This window comes from Peromyscus leucopus, chromosome 2 (genome assembly GCF_004664715.2).
Source record: "Peromyscus leucopus breed LL Stock chromosome 2, UCI_PerLeu_2.1, whole genome shotgun sequence".
Taxonomy (NCBI): Eukaryota; Metazoa; Chordata; class Mammalia; order Rodentia; family Cricetidae; genus Peromyscus; species Peromyscus leucopus.
The window spans coordinates 147,281,325-147,306,529 of record NC_051064.1 but is presented as its reverse complement, the minus strand read 5'-3'; the positions used below and the strand labels follow the sequence as shown (position 1 = coordinate 147,306,529).

Genomic DNA, 25,205 nt, shown 5'->3' with positions numbered 1-25,205 from the left:
GGAGAATCGCTCTGACCCCAGGAGTTTGAGGGGACAGTGGACAACAAAGACCCTTCCTAGCTTTAGTTGTGAAGAGAACTAAAGTGTTGTTTAGGCTTGCTGCCAGCCATCTTTATCCAGGATAGACGAAGGAATTCTTTAAACCATGACCTTGGCTGGGGATGTAGCTCAGTTGGTAGAGCACTTGCCCAACAAGCCTGAGGCCCTGGGTTAAATTACCACGTAACTGGGCACGGCAGTACACTCCTATCCTCCAGGTACTTGGAGGACGGAAGCAGAAGGATCAAAAGTTCAGCATCCTTTTTGACAACCAGCAAGTGTGAGACCATGAGGGATGCTGGAGACCTGTCCCTAACTAAACGAAATAAGTGCTCCTGTAAAATGCACCAGTACCCAGTGGTCCTCCAGCTTTGCAACATGAAAGTTGTGGGTACACCTGGAAGAAGTCAGAACATACAACAGTTCTCACTGCTCCACGTCAGAATGGCTGACCAAAGGGATGGTGCAGTGGCCCAGCGGACACAGGCACCTGCTGCCAAGTCTTGCACTCAGTCAAGCCCCAGGACCCACGGAGCAGCTAGGGAGAACCCATTCCCGGGAGGTCGCTGACCTCCACATGAGATAAATACAGAGAATAGCCGGTTAAGCTTTGCCCAGGTGTGGCTGCTCGATGCCCACCTTTGGAGACGGGGTGGGCCAGGCTCTGCCCTGAGTGGTTTCTCAGCAAAGCTTTGTTGCTGACCCATCACCGCCTTTGTAACTTTGGGGACAACTTCAAAGATAATGTCACAGTGCCTCTGAGAAACCACAAAGAGCAGGGCAGTAGTGGCACACACCTTTAGTTCCAGCACTAGGGAGGCTAGAGAGAAATCCTGTCTCAAAAAACAAACAAACAAATAAAGGTGAAGAACGTTCATACTTTTACTATTCATTCCTTGTGGTTTTCTTTCTTTCTTTCTTTTTTTTTTTTTTTTTTTTTTTTTTTTTTTTTTTTTTTTTTGTTGTTGTTGTTGTTGTTGTTTTGTTTTGAAACTGGGTTTCTCTGTGGAGCCCTAGCTGTCCCGGAACTCAGTAGACCAGACTGGCCTTGAACTCTAGGAAATCTGCCTACCTCTGCCCTCTTCTCCTTTATTTATAATCTTATAATTAAAAGATGAAGGAGCCAGGCGATGGTGGCACACGCCTTTAATCTCAGCACTTGGGAGGCAGAGGCAGGCGGATCTCTGTGAGTTCAAGTCCAGCCTGGTCTACAAATCGAGTTCCAGGACAGCCAGGATTGTTACACAGAGAAACCCATGCTCCATCTGAAACTGTCAAGTCTCTGAAGAGCGCTGCAGTCTCTTGTCTCAGTGCCATATGAACCTGCATCTCCTTCTCTGACCCAAAAACTGAGACCATAGTTTTTGTTAAAACACAAAGTTGTTGCGTGATTTGGTACTGATTGAAATCCTACAGGAATTTGCTCCCACACTTTAGTCAGTTAGGATGTTTTCCTGGTGCGGTCTTCAGGATCAGGTCAGCCCTGCATCATGAGTACAGCCAGGTGAGGATGATGGGACCAAGAACTGTGGGCCGCAGTGTCTGCTGGAGTCCCCATTTCCCAGGAACCAACCCACCATACCCTGCCCTGCAGTTGACAGGGGCAGGACCAGGACATAAATGGCTCCTACCAGCAGCCTGTGTGTAGTGTGCCTGGAACCCCCAGAAATCAGCCCCACAGGGTTTCTGCCATCTTTAGGGAGTTCTGGAATGAGCCCTGGAGGTCTTTCCGTGCAGTCAAATCAGAGTGAGGATTTAATGGAGAAACAACCAGTGTGGCAAACACCCCATGGTAGAAAAGGTTCAAGGCTTCTACTGGCCCCCACTGACTTCACCAGTGGCAGACCAGCCTCCACTTTTATGACCCAGGGTACTCTTGAGTAGGGAGAAGTGAGAAATTTGTAGACAGAAGTAGAGAGAGAGAGACAGAAAACACGGGACAGCTCAGGAGGGCCAGGATCCTAACCCATGGGCCCTGAACTTTAGCCAAGGGGAGGAGCAAAGGACCTCCCCCTTGCTCAATACAGTCAAGTGTAGACCCTTCCAAACACCTGATTCTCTGGCCCATGGTTCAGTCATCCTCTTTATGCAGACCTGTTGGGCAAAGCCACCAGGAAACCCAGATGGGCTCCAACATTGACCCGTGGTGTCTCTGATTCCGTGTCTTTGGGAACCTCATGGTGTCTGAGACACAAAAATGGTCCTGTTTCTAGCAGCCTGCAGAGGAGGGGCTGGGGCTGGATCAGTGTAGACAGGGAGTCCCACCCCCCACAGAACCCTCCCCAGTCTCTGCATGGAGGGTGCCACCACACCTTTAAAACAAAGATCAGCCATAGCCTTTTATGGGATATAGACCAGAGACAACTTTTTATGTTTTATGAAAAGTGGTCTTGCAATTGGTACGGGATAAAGTTAAACTCCTGGACTGGACATGGTGGCACACACTCATGATCCCAGTGCTCAGTTGATGGAGACTGGAGAATCAGGAGTTCAAGGTCACCTGAACAACCATGGTATCAGGCCAACCTGGGCTACATGGCACTCTGTTTCAACAACATCAACAAAAGAGCTAAATTCCTAATGAAATTATGATAATTTACTTTTTTAATTTTTGAGATGGGGATCTCAGTATGCAGAAGAGGCTGGGCTAAAACTCACAAGAGATCTGCTTCCCCCTGTCTCCCAAGTGGCCTAATTTACCTTTGAAATTTGTGTTTTGCCAGGCAGTGGTGGCACACGTCTTTAATTCCAGCATTCAGGAGGCAGAGCCAGGCAAATCTCTGTGAGTTCGAGGCCAGCCTGGTCTACAGAGCAAGATTCAGGACAGGCACCAAAACTACACAGAGAAATCCTGTCTCGGAATAAAGAGAGAGAGGGAGAGAGAGAGAGAGAGAGAGAGAGAGAGAGAGAGAGAGAGAGAGAAATTAATGTTTAATACTTGCCTCTCTAGATGAAGACTTGTACTTCTACAGAAGAAAAAAAGGAATTATGAAGTTGTCTAGTCATATCCAAATCTGACAGTCAAGAAAGGGAAAAAGTTTATTTGTCTTACTAAAGCCATCCAGCAGATGTCAAAGGCAGAGGGGAAAGCCTGGCACCCATGGCCTCGGTACCCACTGGCTGACTGTGTGGACAGCCAGATCTCAGCTGGTAGAGACAAGGACCCTCTCCCCTTATTCAGGTTTTGGAGCTGAAGAGTTGAGGCAGGACTGAACATCTTTTCATAGTTTGCTTGTGTCTTATGAACTTGAAGTTTAGAGACTGTGGAGCATCCATTTCATTTTGTTTGGTACTGGCAGATTTTATGTGTTGAATCCTTTATCCCTTGCATTGAATAACTTGAGTGCAGCAAATGCAATTCCTTCACTGACCTCTTCATTGAGAAGTTAACACACACAGAGCTTTTAGATTATCATTTACCTGAGTGAACGGCAAACTTTCTGGGGACAAAGTGTGGTTCCCATGCATTGTAGGGATTGCTCCAACGGGATAACTGAGTTCATCTGAGTCAGAGGATGTAGTCTGTTCCTTGCCACCTAGGTCCCCCTGGTCAGTAGGTAAGGCATCAGGGGGGCTGCTGTCTACCCCCAGCCTCTCTGACTCATTTCTCTGGGAGCCCAGAAGTTGTTCTGTCATGACATAGACTCCTCTAATTTTTGCTTCAGGGTGCTATGGGGAGTCTTGTAGCATGAATCTTAAAGGGTCGTATTAATAAAAATAAACCTGGAGCAGGTATTGGGGGTGAATGCTGGAAGATCAGAGAAGCAGAACAAGCCATAGCCACCTCACCTTGCCAGTTCCTCAGCTGATCCTGTTTCCTCAGACTGGAAGCCTCTGAGTCCTCATCCAGAATGAATCTCAGCTGAACTGTTGCTCAAAAGCCTAAAAGCTGCCAATTGCTTCTAGTTTCTGGTCCTCACGACTTATATACCTTTCTGCTTTCTGCCATCACTCCCTGGGATTAAAGGCTCACTTCCTGGGATTAAAGGTGTGTGAGTCACCAAGCCTAGCTGTTTCCAGTGTGGCCTTGAACTCAGAGATCCAGGTGGATCTCTGCCTCTGGAATGCTAGGATTAAAGGTGTGAGTGTCACCGTTTTCTAGCCTCTGTATCTAGTGGCTGTTCTGTTCTCTGACCCCAGATAGGTTTATTAGGGTGCACAATATTTTGGGGAACACAATATCACCACAGAGTCTGTTTCTCTGAAATTCTCAAAATTGTTTCCAAAGGCCTCCAGAACCCAACACACTCAATAGTGCCCATCTCTGGAGTCCACACTCTGTTTACTAATAGTTCCACATACACTTCACAGTACCAAAACTGACTTAGCACTTAGTGTGTGCTGGGTACATCCTACTGTGTGCCTTCCATCATGAGGATGCCAAGTACAATTAAGAGACCAGCGTGAATGCTGACAGGAGGGCTTGGGTCTAAGCAGTGCATCTTCAGAGCCCAGTTCAGCCTCTCCTGGAAGAGACACTACCTTTTTTTTTTTTTTTTTTTTTTTTTTTTTGAGACAGGTTTTTCTGCATAGCCCTGGCTGTCCTGGAACTCACTATGTAGACAGGCGGGCCTGAAGTCACAGAGATCCACCTACCTCTGCCTGAGATTAAAGGCATATGCCACCATGTAGACAGATTTTTTTCTTATGGCCACCAGCTCATAAAATATGACAGGGAGACTTATTAATTATGAAAGCTCGGCCTTAGCTTAGGCTTGTCCCACTAGCTCTTATAACTTAAATGAACCCATATTTTAAATCTACGTTCTTTTACGTGGATTGGTTACCCTTACTCTGTACAGCCCATCCTGCTCCCTCAAAGTCTGGTTGGCGATTCCCCCTTTCTTCTTCCCAGAGCCCTCTCTGTCCAGAAGTCCTGCCTATCCCTCCTGCCTAGCTATTGGCTGTTCAGCTCTTTACTAAACCAGTCACAGTGACACATCTTCACACAGTGTAAAGGAATGTTCCACAACACCACCATGCCTGGCAGGAACACTGCTTCTCAAGGACGAAGTTCAGCCTAATCTTGAAGTTGCCATCTACTCTAATTAAACAAGTCCAAATAAAATTTTGAACACCAGGAGAGTCTGATGTGAGACAGAAGGACTAAGTCAAAGCTTTAGCAACTCCCCAGTACCAGGACAGTGCATTTCTAGATGGAGGGAGAAGATTGAGCCATAATGCATGTGCCTCGTGTGTGTGTGTGTGTGTGTGTGTGTGTGTGTGTGTGTGCACATGCGTGTGCACCATGTATCAAATGCAAGGCCTTGTGCATGTTGAGCACAAGCTCTACCACATTATGTCACATCTCCACTCAGCCGTATTATACACTCTATTTTAGTCTTATGTAGCCCAAGCTGGCCTCGAACTCCTGATTCTCCACACCTGTTATTTCTTAAATTAAAGTTCTGGACTTTATGCCTGCTAGGCAAGCACTCTACCACTGAGCTATATCTTTAGACATTTGCTTATTTAGAGACAAGAACTAAGTTATCCAGGCTGGCCTTGAACTCATTCTGTAACCCAGACAGACCTATAACAGTCCTCCACTTCAGACTCCTGAGTAGCTGAGATTGCAGGTATAGGCCTGCATCACCAGGTATGTCTCTACAATGCAAGAGAGAGAGAAGGGGAGAGGGGAAAAGGGAGGGAGGGACAAAGCAGGGGAGGAGATGGAGGGAGAGAAGAATCTAGCCCAGATGCCCACTCATCACATGCCTGTGAGCTTGTGAGACAATGGATCCAGAGCGCCTGCCTTAAAAGTAGGTTTCTAGGGCCAGGTGTCCAAGTGTGTCAGTCAGCAGGTGCCCCTCAGAGTCCCTTGCTGCCACCTAGTACTTCCTGCTTGACCACTGTTTCTATGCAGGGAGCCACAGAAGTGCAAGACCTGGCCTCTGCCACCAAGTTTCAAACAGTGTGTTTGTAAAATATTATTTTAAGGTGTGTTACATTTGTTTATGCTGTGGAACATTTGTTTAATGATGCAAAGATGTGTTGTATTTTTTTATATTGCATTTGTTTAAATCTGTAAAGCTGTGTTACTTTGCCTGTCTAAAACACCTGATGGTCTAATAAAGAGCTGAATGGCTGGAGAAAGGATAGGTGGGGCTGGCGGGCAGAGAGAATAAATAGGAGAAAAAAGAGAAAAGAGATCAAGGAGCAAGAAAAGGAGGAGAGGACATCAGGGGCCAGCCACCCAGCTACACAGTCAGCCATGAAGTAAGAGTAAAGAAATATATATAGACTAGAGAAATGTAAAAGCTCAGAGGCAAAAGATAGAAGGGATAATATAAGTTTATAAAAGCTGTTCAGAGCCGGGCGGTGGTGGCGCACGCCTTTAATCCCAGCACTCAGTCCTGGTGGCCATGCTGACAAAAGTGTTTACCTGTGTCCTACCCCCTTGTTTCTTTCTACTGGCTGCATTGGTAGGTTGTGTAAGACAAGGTCTTGTGTAGCCAGACTTGCTGGGAACTCAAGATCCTCCTGCCCCAGACCCTGGAGTGCTGGGATCACAGAAGTGCTCTCAGACCATGCCTGGCTTTCCCTTCAACCTGTTTTGCTTTGAGACAGGTCCCCTAGCCCAGGCAGGCCTTAAAGTCCCAGTGTAGCTGAGGATGACCTTGAACTTGTGATCCTCCTGCTTCCACCTCCTGAGTGCTAGGACGGCAGCATGGGATTACAACCATGTCTGGTTTAGCCAATGCTAAGGCTAGAACTTAGGATTTCATGTGTGCCAGGCAAGCACTCTACCACCTGAGCTATATCCCCAGCCATCTCTTGGTGTCTTTTGAATAAAATCTCAAATGTAGAATTTCACCTATCCATACCTCTGAGTGAGGAGTGCTGGAGTCTCGTTTGTACACTGAAACAGTTATCCTGAAGACCAGTAGGAGAATTTGAGAAGTGGAGACAGGAAGGAAGATGATGTTTTATAAAGAACCTTAAGAGAATGGAGAGGTGACTCGGTGGTTAAGAGCACTGGCTGAGGACCGGAGTTCTGTTTCTAGCAGCCACATGGTGGCTCACAGTGCCTGTAACTGCAGTTCCAGGGGATCTGACAAAGTCTTTGAACTCTGAGAGTACGTGTGCTCACGTGTGCACATGCCCTTCTAACAGTTTATATGTGTAATTTTTTAAAAGTCTAGAGAGTCCCTGTACAGTGTTGTGGTCAGCAGTAACGTAGTGAGTACTTAAGATTTACTGGAGGGCAGCCAGATGTGGTGGCACATGCCTAGAGTCCCTGTTCTCAGGAGGATTAGAAGTTCAAGACCAGCCAGGGCCGTTGGGTACCTTGTCTCAAACATAAAATAATTCATTAGAGGAGAGATTTCAATTCAATTTGTTCTTGCCTCCATAAAATAACACAAAATAAAAAGTGCACAAAAGAAACCGTTTGTCTCTGCTCAGGCAGTCTTTGCTGTGAGGAAGAATCAACCTCATGGGAACACAGCGGGTTCCCCTGGTAGAAATGATCCACCTGATATCAGTCTTTCCTAAGTAGTGTGGCCGAGCAAGACCTGAGGGCTCAAGGGTGTCAGTCTCCACTTGTCCATGTAGGTTCTTTAGTGCCCAAACTTTGCCACAACCAACAAGCTTTATAGGGGTGCCGCTCAAAGTGGCAGGGTCCCCGAAACAGAATTCACATGTTTCCAGCCACAGTATTGCTATTGAGAGAACAGTATTTACGAAGTAGCATTTTGTTTAACTCAAATACCTGTTTTGGTGGATCCACAGCCAGTAAAATCAGGGTTGAGTCAGAATTTCACCCTCAGACAGGTGACCACAGGCTAGACAGTTGCTGTAGGAGAAAACTCCTGGATGTTCTGTGCTCTCTCTGTGACAGATGTTTCCGCGGGAGGAAGCTCAGCCCCAAGTGGCCGAAACAATAAAGACCTTTGTATTCAGATGTAGGGCAGGATTCAGGGCTTGTGTGAGTGAGTCACCAGAGTTATCAAGGTCCCTGTCAGTCACAGTGTCCTAATTCTATTCCCCTTGAGCTGCAAGGTAGTCACCGGTGCTCCCGGCACAGAAAACAAGCCATCTGCCTGCTTGGGTTGAGACGTGGAGAAAGGCTGAGGCCTCAACAGCTTTGTTCACATCAGACATCTTTCCCAGCAACCCATCCACTGCTTGGTTCAAATTTGTTGAAAGCTTCATATCCTTAAAAACCAGTCCTTGGCAAAGGAGATAAGCTTAGGGTGATTGGGTTAGCCTTAAGCTAATTTGGGTCTATCCCCAGAAGTGAAGGCACTCCCTTGATGGCCTTGTTTCCTGACTAGGAAGGAGAGGTACGGATGGTGGGAAGTTCACCATCACGCCCATGGGGCTTTCTTAGATCAGCATCAAATTCCATCAAATGGCAGACTTCCCACTCCAAGTGTCTCATCAGCTCCTGTCCAGTTTCTACTGAGGAGGAGTTCTTCGTGCAGGCCAGAGCCTCGTCTTGTCCCTACGTCTGTGGCTGAGTCCCTAGTTTAAGCAGAGTGTGGAGACAGATACCTTGCTGCTTTGATTTTCTTCCCTTTCCAATGACAATTTCTGGTCGTTCCTAGAGTGAAACTCTTGGGACCGAACAGGAGAAAAGTGATTCTGGAGCCTATGAGCCATTCAAATCTCTGTCCCCTTCAGCTGTATTTCATTCCTGCCTGGAATAATGGCCTTTGCTCAAGCTGGCCCAAAGCCATGGCAACCGGCACAGAGGCTAAGAGTATTATTAGTTCCTGCTGTGGCTTCCATCTTTAGGTCAGGCTTGGGAACAATAAGATAGTTAAGGCTAGGAAGTAGGTTCTGTTCCGTTCATGTCCTGTTCCGTACTCCAGAAGTCTGGGCAGAGTTCACAGTTGTGTATCCCTCAAATTTCAAGATATGCCTAGGATTGCCAACAGCCCTTTCTGGCAAGTTGCTCCCACCTGGTTTCTCAATAAAAAGGGCATTTCTCCCTTGGAAAAGGTCACATTCATTCAGTTAGTCACACATTTTTTGAGCAAATGCCAGGCGTAGTGCAAGGCCTGGGGACCTGGGGACACTAGTCATGAACACGTGAATGCCGTCTCTGTCTTGCAAGGAAAAAGGCATTCAGCAAACAAGGGAAACAGAAGAAAGTACTAGTTATCTCTTCATTGCTGTGGCCAATGTGAGAAACAATGTAAAGGAGCGAAGGTTTCTTTTTGGCTCACAGGATTAGGGGTTTCGGTCCAATCAAAGTGGGGGATGGCTGGCAGATTAGCTGCCCAAATCTTGATTGCCAGGAAGCAGAGAGAGAGACTGCCTGTTCCTGTAGCCCTACTCAGACTTTTACTATTCCATAGGCTCCTGACCTATGGGGTCATGCCACCCACATCCAGGGCAGCTCTCCGGGAACACTCTCCGGGATGCAGTGTGCTTCACCAATCTCCTCAGTCTGCAGCTCAGTCCAACCAGGTTGACACTCCAGATTACCCATCATGAAATAATTCTGGAGGGGGAGACATGATTGCTTCAAGCAGGGCTGTGATGCAGAGTAAATGGATATTAAGAAGTAATTATATCTGTGCCCGGGTATGATGGCACATGCCTTTAATTCCAGTACTTGAGAGGCAAGAGCAGGCAGACCTCTGTGAATTAAAGGCCAGGCTGGTTTGCATAGTGAGTACCAGGCCAGCATAGACTCTATAATGAGACCCTTTTGAAAGATAGAGAGATAGAGAGATAGATAGATAGATAGATAGATAGATAGATAGATAGATAGATAGATAGACGGATAGAGATAAAGCATATCCAAGGGGCTGGAGATAGCTCAGAGATTAAGAGCACTGGCTGTTTTTCTAGAGGACCTGAGTTTGGTTCCTTGAATCCATGTGGTGGCTCACAACCACTTGTAATTCCAATTCCAGGGATCTGACACTCTCTTCTAGCCTCTGAAGGCATTTCACACACAGTGCACAGACATACAGTCAGCACACAAATATACACATTAAATTGTGTGTGTGTGTGTGTGTGTGTGTGTGTGTGTGTGTGTGTGTGTGTGTTTAGAGATAGAGTTTCTCTGTGTGACAGCCTGGATGTGCTGACCTCAAACTCACAGAGATCCTCTTGCCTTTGCCTCCCGAGTGCTGGGAATAAAGGTGTGTGCTACCACACCCAGTTAATTTTTTTTTTTTTGTTTTTGTTTTTCAAGACAGGGTTTCTCTGTGTAGCTTTGCACCTTTCCTGGATCTTGCTCTGTAGACCAGGCTGGCCTCGAACTCACAAAGATCCACCTGGCTCTGCCTCCCGGGTGCTGGTATTAAAGGCGTGTGCCACCACGTCCGGCCTAAATAAATATTTTAAAGACTTAAAAATGTATCTGAATGCTCTTCTGAGAAAGTGGTTGTCAGAGGTTTTAAAGAAAGCCAAGTATTTTTCTTTTCAAGTTCTTTAAAACATAAATGCCATAAATGGAGAAACAAAAATGGCACCATTAGTAATGTAAAGACTCCATTCAAAGACAGAACCTTGGGGCTGGAGAGATGGCTCCATGGGTAAGAACAATGGCTGCTCTTCCAGACCACTCAGCTTCAACTTCCAGCACCCACATGGCAGCCAACAACTGTCTCTAACTCCAAGACCTGATACCCTCACATAGACATGTTGTTTGTTTTTTCACTCTTTACTCTGTAGGGGGCCAGCCACCTAGCTTCCATATAAATTGGAGGCTTATTATTAATTGTGAATGCGAGGCCTTAGCTTGACTTTTTTGTTTGTTTGGTTTTGTTTTGTTTTTTTAAAGAAAGGGTTTCTCTGTGTAGCTTTGGTGCCTGTCCTGGATCTCGCTTTGTAGACCAGGCTGGCCTCGAACTCACAGAGATCTGCCTGGCTCTGCCTTCCCAGTGCTAGGACTAAAGGTGTGTGCCACCACCGCCAGGCAGTTTGGCTTATTTTTTGCCAGCTGTCCTTAAATTATCCCCATCCACTTTTTGCCTCAGGACTTTTCTCATTCTCTAACTTCTGTAACTCTTTCTCTTACTCTGTAGCTTGCTGGGTAGCTGGGTGGCTGGTCCCTGATGTCCTCCTCCTTCTCTTTTCTTCTTCCTCCTCCCAGATTTCTTGTTATTTATTCTCTCTGCCTGCCAGCCTCACCTGTCCTTTCTCCTGCCTTGCTATTGACTGTTCAGTTCTTTATTAGACCATCAGGTGTTTTAGACAGGCACAGTAACACAGCTTTACAGAGTTAAACAAATGCAACATAAACAAAAGTAATACTGCCCGGCAGTGGTGGCACACACCTTTAATCCCAGTACTCAGGAGGCAGAGGCAGGTGGATCTCTGTGAGTTTGAGACCAGCCTGGTCTACAGAGTGAGATCCAGGACAGACACCAAAGCTACACAGAGAAACCCTGTCTCGAAAAACAAAACAAAACAAAAAAGTAATACCCCTTAAAATAATATTCTACAACACAGACACACATGCAGACAAAATACCAATGCAAATAAAAAATTAATTAATTAAAAAAAAAAAGATAGACCCTTGGGATCCCAAGATGGCTCAGAGAGTGCTTGTGACCAAGTCTGTTGACCTGACTTTGATCCTGGGACCCATACAGCAGAAGCAGGGACCTAAGCCCCACAAGTGTCCTCTGATCTTCAAGTGCACGTCATGGAATGTGTGTGTGTGTGTGTGTGTGTGTGTGTGTGTGTGTGTGCATGTGCATGCATGCCACATGCATGCAGCATAACATGCTCAAATTATTTTAAAAGATGTTTTTAACAAAGTTGTGTGTAGCAGGAATCTTAAAGGTTCTTATTAATAAAATCAAACCTGAGGCCAGTTATTGGGGTCAATGCTGGTAGATCAGAGAGACAGAACAAGCCACAGCTAACTTCACCTGGCCAACTTCTCAGCTGGTCTTGTTTCCTCAGACTGGAAGCCTCTGAGTCCTCATCCAGAATGAATCCCAGCTGAACTGTGCTGCTTCAAAGCCTGAAAGCTTAACCAGGCCAAATGCTTAACCAGCCAAATGCTGCTAGTTTCCGGTCCTCACGCCTTATATATCTTTCCGCTTTCTACCACCACTCTCTGGGATTAAAGGTTGGCTTTCTGGGCTTTTTCCAATGTGGCCTTGAACTCACATAGATCCAGAGGGATTTCTATCTCTGGAATGCTAGGATTAAAGGTGTGTGCTATCACTGCCTAACTAGTGATTTTTTTGTTCTCTGACCCCAGATAAGTTGATTAAGGTACACAATATTTTGGGGAACACAGTATCACCACAGTTGTGAGTTAGTGCTAACTGTGTCCCTATGGGTGTCTATGATGGCTGTTAATTGACATGGACAATTACCACTGGCTGAGTTTAGTCTTGGACTGTGTGAAAGGAGACAGTGGGCTGAGCACAGGCAGGCATTCACACGACTTTTGACTGTGCATGTCAGGTAGCTTCACATTCCCTCACAGTTGAGAGTTGATACAAACTCTTCCTCCTCTATGTTGCTTCTGTTGGGTATCTCATCACAGCAATAGGTCACAAAACCAAAACATGCCCTTCGCTTTTATGGTGCCAGACACAGAACCTGGGGCCTTGGTGTAAGCTCTCTACCACTGAGCTGTACCCCAGCCCTGTTTCCAGTTTCCTTGTTTGGAATTCTGGCGGAAGCAATGTCACACAGCTTTTGAGACCATTTTATAGGAGACATAACAGCAGCTTTGTGGTTCTCTTGGGACTCTCTGAGAACTCAGCCTCCCATGCTGTCTGGGAGCCCTAAAAAGCCTACAGTCTGCGGGACCCAACCCTCAGCTTCCAAGCCTGGATGGGTTTTCAGCTAACATAGCCAACAACAATCTGCTAATCATGAGTCTGGACCCTTTTAGACGTGGCTTCTCTAGCCCCTCCCACCTCAAGTCAATTTACTAGGGCTAATGCAACATGGACCTAAGGGGAGCCGTCCCCAGTGAGTCCTGCCCAATCTGCGCAGTACTGACTTCTCCTTTTCTCTCATCTTCAATATTTCTCTAGATAGATAGATAGATAGATAGATAGATAGATAGATAGATAGATAGATAGATGTAGATGTAGATATAGGTATCTGTATTGGATATTGAACCTAGGGCTTTATGTGTCCTATCCTAAACCCCAAGCCAACTTTATTTCCTGAATTAAGTTTTTTTTTTTTTTTTTTGGAGGAGATTTAATCACTAATTCTACTAATCAACTTTGGAGCAGCCTGCCTGATAAAAACCTGTGAATCAGAAAGACAGATGCTTTCAAAGTTGGAGGGGGGGGTGTTTTATTTTTAATTTATTTGTTTGCTTCGGGTTTGTTTTGTTTTTGCGACAGTGTCTCATGTAGCCCAGTCTGGCCTCAAATTTGCTAATTGCTGAGGATGACCTTTGGAATTGTAAGCATGTATCGCCATGCCTTGTTTACGCAATGCTAGGAAATGAACCCCCGGTTTGTGCGTGCTAGGCTCTACCAACTGAGTAGAACTCCAGACCTAGAAGGTTTTCTATTACAAGTTAATTTCACATTAATTTTATCTAGTTGATTAAAATGGTTCAATGGTCTCAAGGACAATTTCCAGATTGCAGTTTCAGAGTAAAGTCCTATGTCTTGGGGCCTCCTTTAGTCCAGGGAAACTCATCTCAGCTCCATGAGGAAGAAGTGGGATGTGAAAGGAGGCCAGGTGTGTCTGCTTGGTAAGTCCTGTCAGTAGAGAGCAGTATTGGAAGAAACAGTTTCTACTTTGAACTAGAAGGCAAAGGCGCTAACCATGCAAAGACCAGGGGAAACTACCACAGGAAGAGGGGATGCCCCAATGAAAAGATCTGGAAGGAGAGAGCTAAAAAACTAACACAAAAATGAGGTTGGAGGGCAAGAGGGATGGCTTGGTGGTGAAGAGCGCTCGCTGCTCTTATTAATGACCGATAACTCCAGGGATTCTGATGCCCACTTCTGACCTCCATGGGCACCGCACACATGTAGTGAGCACACATCTATCAAGGCAAAACACTCATACACATAAAACAAAATAAATAAATCTTTTTAAAAAAATAGGGTAGTTGAAGTTAATAAGTTGGAAGAGACAGAATGTAATTCTGTCAGGAAAGTAGGAAGAAACCAAGTCAAGAAGGATTGATTGGGTGCGAGGCTGGGGGTGAGGGAAGCTTATTGGTAAATTTCACGCTTAGCTTTGGCAATCCTATCTCCAGCAATGCCCACTCCCCTTACACACACACACACACACACACACACACACACACACACACACACACCACGAACAAAGAAAGAAGTGTGCAATGAAGTAAGGAAAGAGGGTTGAGAGAGAGAGGATGAGAATATTGGGGGATCATGAGCAGAAAAGAGAAGATGTGAATTTCAGGGTTTGGGGTACAGATGTTGTGCTGTGGTTTTGTGTGTCAACTTGACACAAGCTGGAGTTATCAGAGAGGAAAGAGCCTCAGCTAAGAAAATGCCTCAATGAGACCCGCTGTAGGGCATTTTCTCAATTAGTGATCAACAAGGGAGGCCCAGTCCATGGTGGGTGGTGCCACCCTGGGCTGCTGGTCCTGGGTTCTATAAGAAAGCAGGCTGAGCAAGTCGGGGAAGTAAGCCAGTGAGCAGCACCACTCTGTGGCCTCTTTATCAGCTCCTGCCTCCAGGTTTCAGCCCTCTTGAGTTCCTGTCCTGACTTCCTCCAGTGATGGACTATGATCTGGAAGTGTAAGGCAAATAAACCCTTTCCTCCCCAACTTGCTTTTTTGTCATAGTGTTTCATCGCAGCAATGTAACCCTAACTAAGACAGGTGGCAGGGTTGTGTGTGTGCAGCATGCTTGTGGAGGTCGGAAAACAACACTGAATGACAGTCCTCAGGCACTCCCCACCTTTTGTTTGGGATGTCCTCTGTCATTGGCCTGGAACCTCCCCTCATAGAACAGGCTATTGCTCACAAACCAAGCTCTTTACCTATTTAAAAAAAAAAAAAAAGGTTTATTTTATATGTATGAGTGTTTGCTTACTTATATGTATGTGTACCACATAGGTGGGTGCCTGGTGCCCTCAGAGGCTGGAAGGCACAGCATCTGATCCCCTGGAACTGGTGTTATGGATGGTCTGGAGTTGCAGATGGTTGTGAACCTCCCTGTGGGTGCTAGGGACTGAACGTGAGTCCTCTGAAGAGCAGTAAGTGCTCTTAACTGTGGAGTCACCTCTCTACTGCCCCCCACCCCATTTTATTTTTGTAAGACAGGGTCTCATACAGCCCAGGTTGGGTTGAAACTTATTATGTAGCTGAGGATGGCTTTAAACTCTTGTTTCTCCTGCCCTACCTCCAGAGTGCTGGGATTATGGGAATGAGCATGGTTGTACGTCTTGAAGACAGTGTATATGGATGCTGTCTGTGACTGATATGTAGGTTATTCCACTCCTCCTCCTCTGGCCTCCTTTGCCTTTAGCAGTAGAGGCTAAATCCTGGGGACTACATCTCCCAGACTCCTTTGCCATTAGCAGTGGTAATTGACATATTGGGTAGGTGAGAAGTAAGTGGAACTGTGCTAAGGAAGTTTCTGCTGAGGGGATAATGATGTGTGCCATTTCCTAGTCTTTTCCACCTGGCTGAAAGGCAAGTCATCTGAAAGGCAAGTCATGACAGTGAAGTCAAAACCAGAGGTAAAAGGTCACCAGAGACACCCTTACTGTGTCACCTAAGGTGTCTAGTGGTCACAGAAATGATGGGTGAGAAGCTGGAATGTGGCTCAGTTGGCTTTTACCCATGAAGTTCTGGATTAAAGCCTAAGTACCATATAAACCAGGTGTGGTGTGCAGGTGTGGTGCGCAGGTGTGATACACATCTGTAATCCTGCAGAGGCAGCAGAATCATAAGCTCACAAGGCCATCTTTGGCCTTCATAGTGAGTTAGCAACCCCCCTGAATCCCTATCTCAAAAACAAGGCAGGTACTAGACAGACAGCTTGGCCTTAAGAACACCAGCTGCTCTTTCAGAGGACCTGAATTTGGTACCCAGCATCCAGGGGGTGGGGTGGGTGAGGCTGCAGACTGCCTGTAATTCCATCTCTTGGGGATCTACCCTCTTCTGGCATCAGCACACACATGGTTTACACCCACATAGACATATGCACATAAACAAAAATAAAAAAATATCTGTTAAACTCGAGCAAGGTAAAAATTTCTATTTATTGGGATGCCTGTGTGTTGCCTTGGGCTTACGCATGTACTGCCATTTTTGGCTGACACAGTATTTAATGCCATGAGTCTGAAACCCTTCCTTTAGTCATTAACATCGAGGGAGAGGAATAAAGGGTGACCTGGGACACAGTCTGGGTTCGGAAGTGTCTAGAGTTAAGCCACAGGAGGGAGTCCCAGGGGAAATAGGAGTTGCCAAGGTAGGATGTGACAGGAGCAAGGTTGGAACCAGAAGCGGGTGGGGAAGGAAGGGAGGAGGGAGAGCCAGCAGGGTGCCTCCAGGGCTCCCTTCCCCCCAGCTTCGCTGTCCCGGCCTGCTGTTCCCCCAGGCCCCACCCTGGCCCCGGCCCCGCCCGCCCGCCCCACTGACAATATAGGGCAGCTCTGGCTGTGACTTTCAGGCTTCTGGCTGCCGACCCCCGACCATGCCAGCAGACCTCAGCGGCACCTGGAACCTTCTCAGCAGCGACAACTTCGAGGGCTACATGCTGGCCCTGGGTAGGACTCAAGGGTTGTGCCGCATAAGGGGACAACGGAGCGGAGCAAGGCTCTAGTGTCAGGTCTTGGGGTTGAGCGAAGGCAGCCTGTCCTGTCTTGTCTGTTCCAGGTCCTCTGTCTCCCGTGGGTTATGCTCTTGGCTGGTCAGTCCTGCTCTTGTCCCAGAGTCCCCGCACCCGTCTTAGCCCCTCTGTCCATCCTCTTTCCTCTGTCCCTCCTGTCTTGTATGCCGGCCAGTAGTCCCTGCCCACCCCCTCATTACCCTTCTGCATCCCTCAAATCTCAGGTGCGCTGGTATTCCTGTTTTTCCAATTCTGCGTGGGGACGGTCGGGACCAGCTTGGGTCTCCTGGGCAAGGCGGGGGCCGGGGCTCTGACCCAGGCCCACATGAGCTACAATCTCGGGAATTCAGTTCCCCCTCCAGAGCAGAGCCTGCTCCACGGGTAATGAAGACCACTGCGGACTCCTGCAAATGAGCGGGCAGAATCAGCCTGAGCTGCCCATGCCCGCAGCACGAGAGCTGAGCCCGGCCCCTAAACTCTGTGGCCACCAGTCGGGTGCATGGCTCCACGAGAGGGGGTCTGATCACTGTCCCTGCTTTCCAAGGTCTCACAAAACGTTGCTGCCCTGGCAGGCTGAGTCTGTTCGGCTTGCTCTGATTTTACAGATTTGGCGGGTATCAGCATCTACTATTACATGCACGGTACTCTTGTCTGTTTGGCTGGGCTTGTTCTAGAATTTATTTGATTGGTTTTTTTTTTTTTTTTTTTTTTTGGTTTTTCGAGACAGGGTTTCTCTGTGTAGCTTTGCGCCTTTTCCTGGAACTCACTTGGTAGCCCAGGCTGGCCTCGAACTCACAGAGATCCGCCTGGCTCTGCCTCCGAGTGCTGGGATTAAAGGCGTGGGCCACCACTGCCCGGCTTGATTGAGTTTTTATTTGTCTATCTCACTTTGTAGGTCAAGCTGGCCTGGACCTCCCTATGTAGACAAGGCTAGTCTCAGACTCCAGGAAATCCTCCTGTCTCAGCTTCCCAAGTATAAGGATTACAGGCCTAAGGTGCCATACCTTGGAATACTTGCTACTTAACAAATTCTTCCTTTTGCCTTCAAGTAATAGAACAGACTCCAGCCCCTAGGAAAAGCAATTTTTAAAAAGTCCTCTTGAAAAAAAAAAAAAAAAGCCGAGCGGTGGTGGTGCACGCCTTTAATCCCAGCACTCAGGAGGCAGAGCCAGGCGGATCTCTGTGAGTTCGAGGCCAGCCTGGGCTACCAAGTGAGTTCCAGGAAAAGGCGCAAAGCTACACAGAGAAACCCTGTCTCGAAAAACCAAAAAAAAAAAAAAAAAAAAAAAAGTCCTCTTGAGATGGCTCAGTTAAGCGTACTCACTAGACGCTTTTCAGAGGACCTGGGTTTTTTCCCAGATGTCCTGTTACAGGGAATCTGATGCCCTTGTCTGGCCACTGTGGGCACTGCACACATCACACCTGGTGCACAGAAACGCAGGCAGGTATTCACACATACACATTAAATACATAGATAAAATTTATAAAAATACTCTTGAGTCATAGAGTGTAGTGGCACACACCTTTAATCCCAGCACTTAGAAGGCAGAGGCAGGTGGATCTCTGTGAGTTCAAGGCCAGCCTGGTCTACAGAGTGAGTTCGAGGCCAGCCAAGGCTGTTACACAGAGAAACTCTGTCTCAAAAACCTACCAAAACAACAAAAACAAAATCTTGAGCCAAGTATGATGGTGCACACCTGTAATCCAATCCTTGGAGATGGAGGCTAGAGAATCAGGAGTTGAATGTCACCTTCAACTCTACAAGTTCAAAGACAGCATAGGTTATGTAAGATCCTGTATTAAAACAAATTGTCCTCTGACTTACACATACATATCCACACATAAATGAAATAAATGTAAAGTATTAAAATAATAAGAACGATATCTTTCCAGGTATTGACTTTGCAACTCGTAAGGTCGCCAAGTTGCTGAAGCCACAGAAGGTGATTGAACAAAATGGGGATTCCTTTACCATCCACACGAACAGCAGCCTAAGGAACTATCTCGTTAAGTTCAAAGTTGGAGAAGAATTTGAGGAAGATAACAAAGGCCTGGATAACAGAAGATGCACGGTAAGAGTTAAGGTGTGGCTGGGTGGTAGGGCTCTTGCTTAGCATGCATGAGGCCCGGTGAGATTTCTATCACCCTAGAAAAAGAAAAGAAAAGAACCTAGGCTTGGGGCTGGAGAGAAGGCTCAGCAGTGAAGAGCACTGGCTGCTCTTGTAGAGAACATGGGGTTCAATTCTCAGCACCCACAGGCTGCTCAGAACCATGTGTAACTCCAAGCCCAGGGACACCCTCTTCTGACCTCTGTGAGCACCAGGCATGCAATAGTACACATGCATACACGTAGGCAACACACACACACACACAATTAAAAAATTTTAAATGTAACATAGGCTGTTAACTTCACAAGGTTAACTTGGCATGCATTCTACCTGGTGATTTTTAGGGATGCTGCCAGAGCAAAGCATTGTTTTCTCTCTTCCTTCATGCAGAGCTTGGTCACCTGGGAGAATGACAGACTCACTTGTGTACAGAAAGGGGAGAAGAAGAACAGAGGTTGGAGCCACTGGATTGAAGGGGGCCAGCTCCACCTGGTACCTACCACATTTTGTTCTTTAAAAAACATTTTTGGGCGGGGGAGGCTTAAATCTCTATTTCTTTATTTTTATTCCTCTGTGCGTATGTATGTGTGTGTGTGTGTGTACCTACATGTGTGTATTATGTGTACCACATGTATGCAGTATCTGCAGAGACCAAAAGAGGGCACTGGATCCCCTTGGAACTGGAACTACAGTGGTTGTGAGCTGCCCAGTGTTGGTGCAGGGAACTGCACCCTGGTCCTTTGCAAGAACACCAGGTACTCTCAACCACTCAGCCATTTTTCCATCCCCTTGTTCTTGTTTTTATTACATATTTTTTACTATTTTAAAAAATTGTCATAACAGTATATTTTGATCATATTTTTTCTCTTTGCCTAAGTTCTCCCAAACTATCCCCATCTCCCTAACTACCTGATTTCATGTTCTTTCTCTGAAACCAAAATAAAACCCAAAAGAGAAAGAAAGAAGGAAGGAAGGAAGAAAGGGAGGAAGGAAGGAAGGAAGGAGGAAGAAGGAAGGAAGAAAGGAAGGGAGGGAGGAAGGAAGGAAGGGAAGAAGGAAGACCAAACCATAACATCAAAAATATGGAGTCAGTTTTGCATTGATCCACTTCGCCTGAGCATGGTTAAGAATACCCAGTACCATTGGAGAAAACTGGTTTCCCCCTTTCCCAGAAGTTATCAATTGCAAATAGGTTCTTGGCTAGGGCTGAGACTTTGGCCTTTTTTTCTCCCTGGTGGGATTTTGTCTGGCTTGAGTTTATATAGGTCTTGTGCATGCTGTCATGGTCTCTGTGAGTTCATACATGCATCAGCCCGTTGTGTTTTTGGAGATGCTGTTTCCTTGGAGTTTCTGCCCTTCTGCATAGATCCTGAGCCTCAAGGGGTGTCTTAAGGCATCCCATTCAGTACTGAGGGCTCCAAGGTCTCTGTCTGCCCATTGTCCAACTGTGGGTCTCTTGTGTTAATTACCGTTTACTTCAAGAGGAAGTTGCTCTGATGAGGGTTGAGAACGACACTGACATGAGTCCCAGATGAGTAGCCTTTGTTCTGATATTTCAAGCAATGATAGCAATATTAAAAGAAATATTAAAAAAAAGGAAACCAACATTTTTTAACTTTTGCAAGTTACCTTCGTAACTTCCTGCTTAGAATAGTCTGCTTTTTTATTCAATATAAGAATATTTTCAGAGGGCTGGAGAGATGGATCAGTGGTTAAGAGCACTGACTGTTCTTCCAGAGGTCCTGAGTTCAATTCCTAGCCACCACATGGTGGTGTACAATCATCTGTAATGGGATCTGGTGCCCTCTTCTGGCATGTAGGCAGAACACTGTATACATAATAGATAAAAAAAAAAAAATGTTTAAGGAATATTTTCGGGGGGAGGGTGCTAGAGAGATGGCTTAGCAATTAAGAGCACTGGCTACTCCTCCAGAGGTCCTGAGTTCAATTCCCAGCACCACATGGTGGCTCCCAGCCATCTGTCCTGTCTGATGCCTTCTTCTGGCCTGCAGGCATAGATGCAAATAGAGCACTCAGATGCATAAATAAATAAATATTTTTTTAAAAAGAACATTTTCTGGGACTGGAACCATGGCTCTGTGGTTAAGAGCACTGGTTGCTCTTCCAGAGGACCCTGGTTCAATTCCCAGCAGCCACATAGTGGGTCACAACTGTCTACAACTCAATCCTAGGGGATCTAATCCCTCTTCTGCCCTCCTCGGGCTCTTCAGGTATGTGTGCACAGGCATCAATGCAGACAAGACACCCATGCACATAAAAATGGGAACATATGCCAGGTGCTGGTGGCAGATGCCTTTCATCTCAGCATTTGGGAGGCAGGAGCAGGTGGATCCCTGTAAGCTCAAGGATGTCTGGGTCTACAGAGCAAGTTCCAGCACAGCCAGAGCTACACAGAGAGATGCTGTCTTGAAAAACCAAAAAAAAAAAAAAAAAAAAAAAAAAAAAGGACATATATAATTTTTTTAAAGAACCTTTTACAGGGCCTGGAGATGGCTCAGTGAAGAGCAGATGAGAAGGTAGTGACCTCCAGCACTCACATGGTGGCTCACAGCTTCCTCTAACTCCAGCTCTCAGGGATTCAACACCCTTTTCTGGCCTCTGAGGGTAACAGTACTCATGTGCATATACCCCCACACAGACACACATATACACAGATCTAAAAAATAAAAATAAATCTTAAAAAAAAAAAGAATATTGTATAGCTTTCTAGATAGTTTTTATGTTGAATTCACCATGTAGTTTTATTTTTTACTTTATTTCTTTGGGGTTTTTGTTTTTGTTTTGTTGTTGTTTTATTTTGAGACAGGGTCTCTTTACAAAGTCCTGGCTATCCTGGAATTCACTATGTACACCAGACTGGCCTCAAACTCAGAGAGATCTGTCGGCCTCTGCCTCCTGAGCACTGGGATTAAAGGCATGTGACACCACTCTAGGCTGAATTTACTATGTATTTTTAAAATATATATATTAAGGTAGTGAGCTGGCTGCTTCATGTTCCATCTGGCTGATGGACCAACATTTTAATAAAACACATCCTTCCGCCGGGGCGGTGGTGGTGCACGCCTTTAATCTCAGCACTTGGGAGGCAGAGGCAGGCAGATCTTTGTGAGTTCGAGGCCATCCTGGTCTACAGAGCAAGATCCAGGAAAGGCGCAAAGCTACACAGAGAAACTGTCTCAAAAAACAACAACAAAAACAAAAACAACCATGTCCTTGATTGAAGTATCTATTTTAGGGGCTGATGGTGTAGCTTGGCTGGTAGAGTGCTTGCTCAGAACGTGCAAAACCCTAAATTTGAGCCCACATCTGTAAGCTTAGCACTCAGGAGATGGCAGCAGGTGCATCAGAAGTTCAAGGTCATCTTCAGCTACATAGCACGTTGGAGATTAAGTTGGACTCTATGAAATCCCAGGAATAATAGGGATTCAGGGCTGAGTATGCTATTGATAAAACTCAAGCCGGGCGTTGGTGGCATATGCCTTTAATCCCAGCACTCGGGAGGCAGAAGCAACAGGATCTCTGTGAGTTCAAGGCCAGCCTGGTCTACAAAGCGAGTTCCAGGACAGCCAGGACTGTTACACAGAGAAACCCTGTCTCAAAAAACTAAAAACAAAAAACAAAAAACAAACCTCAAGCCCATAGTGCATCCTGTCCCCTCGAGAGGCACGGCTCTGTCACTGCCTCTTGCTGCTTTGCGACCTTACTCCTCACAGTGGGGGCGATGATTTGTTTTACAACCAGAATTTCATGACTGCAGGTTACAGCCCAAACTAATCAATAGTTCTAAAACACAATCTAGAAGGTATAAAATTCTACTTTTAGAAAGTATAAAACGGGGGCCAGGTACGGTGGCCTTTAATCCCAGTGCTTGGGAGGCAGAGGCTAGCAGATCTGTGTGAGTTTGAAACCAGCCTGGGCTACATAGTGAGTTCCAGGATAGCCAGGCTTGTGTAGAGAGACCTGTCTCAAGAAAAAGTATAAAACTGTGCCTTTGTTTGTGGGTTTACACTAACTCCAGGAGGGACCGTCAGGATTAAATTGTTGACACCCATTTGGTGTCAGAGTGGGAGAAGAAAGGGCAGAGAAGACCCTGCATTTGGTGTCGGAAGGCAGAACCCCCAAACATTCGGTGTCAGACTTGCTGAGAATGTACACCAAGTTCTCTTTTCTTCTTTTCTCCCTCACTATCACAGGAAATGTTCTGTGAAGGCCAGGTGTGCAAACAAACTTTCCAGAGAGCCTGATCCGGATCCAGCAGCAGAGCCCTCTAGAGGCTACTGTTCAGTGCTGAATTGCCTTGCAGAAGGAACGGGTGTTTATCTGCCTTGCTTAGACGAAGGGCCTTGTGATTGGAAAGATGTCACCCAGCCTGGACTAGAAGCTGTGTGACTACAGGACAACTTCAGCTGCAATAAACCTGTCCAAGCGATGCTGGTGGTTTTTCCTTCTGAATTGAACAATCTCTCTCTGTTCTGGAACTCACTATTTAGACCAGGTTAGCCTTGAACTCACATAGCCTGCCTCTGCCTCCTGAGTGCTTGGTTTGAAGGCGTATGCTACCAGGCCAAGCCCAACAGGACCCATTTTTTTAAAGGAACATTTGCAAGCCTGCTCTGTGTGCAACATACACACGAAGGAACGGGACATAATTCCTGCCTCCGGGCTATTGAGAAAGGTTGACGACATGGCTTCGGAAGATGTGCAGGTGGCGGCACTGGCAAGGTGTGGGGTAGCAGACGTGGCCTTTATGCAGGTGCCAACAGGAAGCATTTTAGGTGAAGTGCCAGAGGGGAGTGTAACAAGTTTTTTGTTTTTGTTTTTGTTTTTACTGCCAGCTCCCAAATAATGAAATACGGGAAACTTTTATTAAGTATAAAAGCTTGGCCTTAGCTTAGGCTTATTCCCAACTAGCTCTAAAAACTTAAATTAATCTGGGCAGTAGTGGTACCTGCCTGTAATCCTAGCACTTGGGAGGCAGATCTCTGTGATTTGGGGGCCAGCCTGCTCTACAAAGCAAGTTCCAGAACAGCTAGAGCTGTTACACAGAGAAACCCTGTTTTGAAAAACCAAAAAACAACAAACAAAAAACCCACTTAAATGAGCCTAACCCATTTATATTAATCTATGCCCTACCAAATGGCTGTTACCTCTCCTCAGTACAGCATGGCCTACTTCCTCCGAGTCTCTCTGCTGAATCCTGTGCCCTTCAGATTCTTCCCAGAGTTCCTCTCTGTCTGGAAGTCCCACCTATCCTCTCCTTCCTAACTACTAGCCATTCAGCTCTTTATTAATTCAATCAGGAGGTGCCTTAGTCAGGCGAGGTGAAACAGAGGTGCATCTTCACACAGTACCAAAAGGTCAGAAAGATTATCCCACAGCAGGAAAGTTCAAGGGTTTGCTTTTCTATGGTGTCTCATGCAGCCTTGAATTGTAATCCTTCAGCCTCAGTCTCCTGGGTGCTGGGAGTACAGGCAGGCTACTTCACATCTGGCACACCTGCACATGCAACCTGGGATGACGCTTGAAGGACTGCGAAGTTAACTGAGCACAGGGTATATGTGGATAGGGTGAGAAGAAACCGAAACAGCAAGGGAGGTCATCAAAGACAAACCCTGAATGACAAATTCTAAAAGTCAGGGTTTGGGTGGCTGGAAAGATGGCTAAGAGCGTGACTGCTCTTCCAGAGGACCCGGATTTAATTCCCATTATCCACATGGCAGCTAACAACTCTCTGTAACTCCCGTTCCAGGGTGCCCTATACCTTTTTCTGTCCTCTGTGGGCACCAGCATGCATGTGGTACATAGATGTACATGCAGGCAAAATTCCCATACATATACATGAAAATCTGGGGTCAGCAAGATTGCTGAGTGGGTAAAGGCTCTTGTTCTCAAGCCTGACAATATAAACTCAATCCCCAAATGGTGGAAGGAGAGAACTGACCCCCTACAAGTTGTTCTGTGACTTCCACATGTGTATCATGGCATGCATGTACACACACACACACACACACACACACACAAGCACACACACACACACACCACACAGATCTTTCAATAAAAATCACAATAAAAATAAAAAAAAAAAAGACAACTATGTTTTAATTATTTTTATTTATTAATTGAGTGAAGACTACTAATAACATTTCTACTAACTAAATCTAATTCCTTTTACACACACACACACACACACATGCACACGTGCTCACACACACACACACCACCACCACACCACACACCCTCTCCTTGCTGGGCTGTAACCTGGAATTGTGAGTCAGCACAAATTCTTCCTTCTTTATCTTGCTATCCTCAGGGTATTTTGTCA

General features: G+C 46.2%; 1 protein-coding gene across 1 annotated transcript; it reads left to right on the top strand.

Moving 5' to 3' along the window:
- The first annotated feature begins 16,558 nt into the window (after positions 1–16,558).
- On the top strand, positions 16,559–23,313 carry Rbp7 (retinol binding protein 7). The gene is made up of 4 exons (XM_028893631.2): positions 16,559–16,692; positions 18,648–18,826; positions 19,253–19,354; positions 23,077–23,313. Exons 1-4 carry the CDS (start codon positions 16,620–16,622, stop codon positions 23,125–23,127), a joined length of 405 nt encoding a protein of 134 aa, XP_028749464.1. The 5' UTR covers positions 16,559–16,619; the 3' UTR covers positions 23,128–23,313.
- The last annotated feature ends 1,892 nt before the right edge of the window (positions 23,314–25,205 follow it).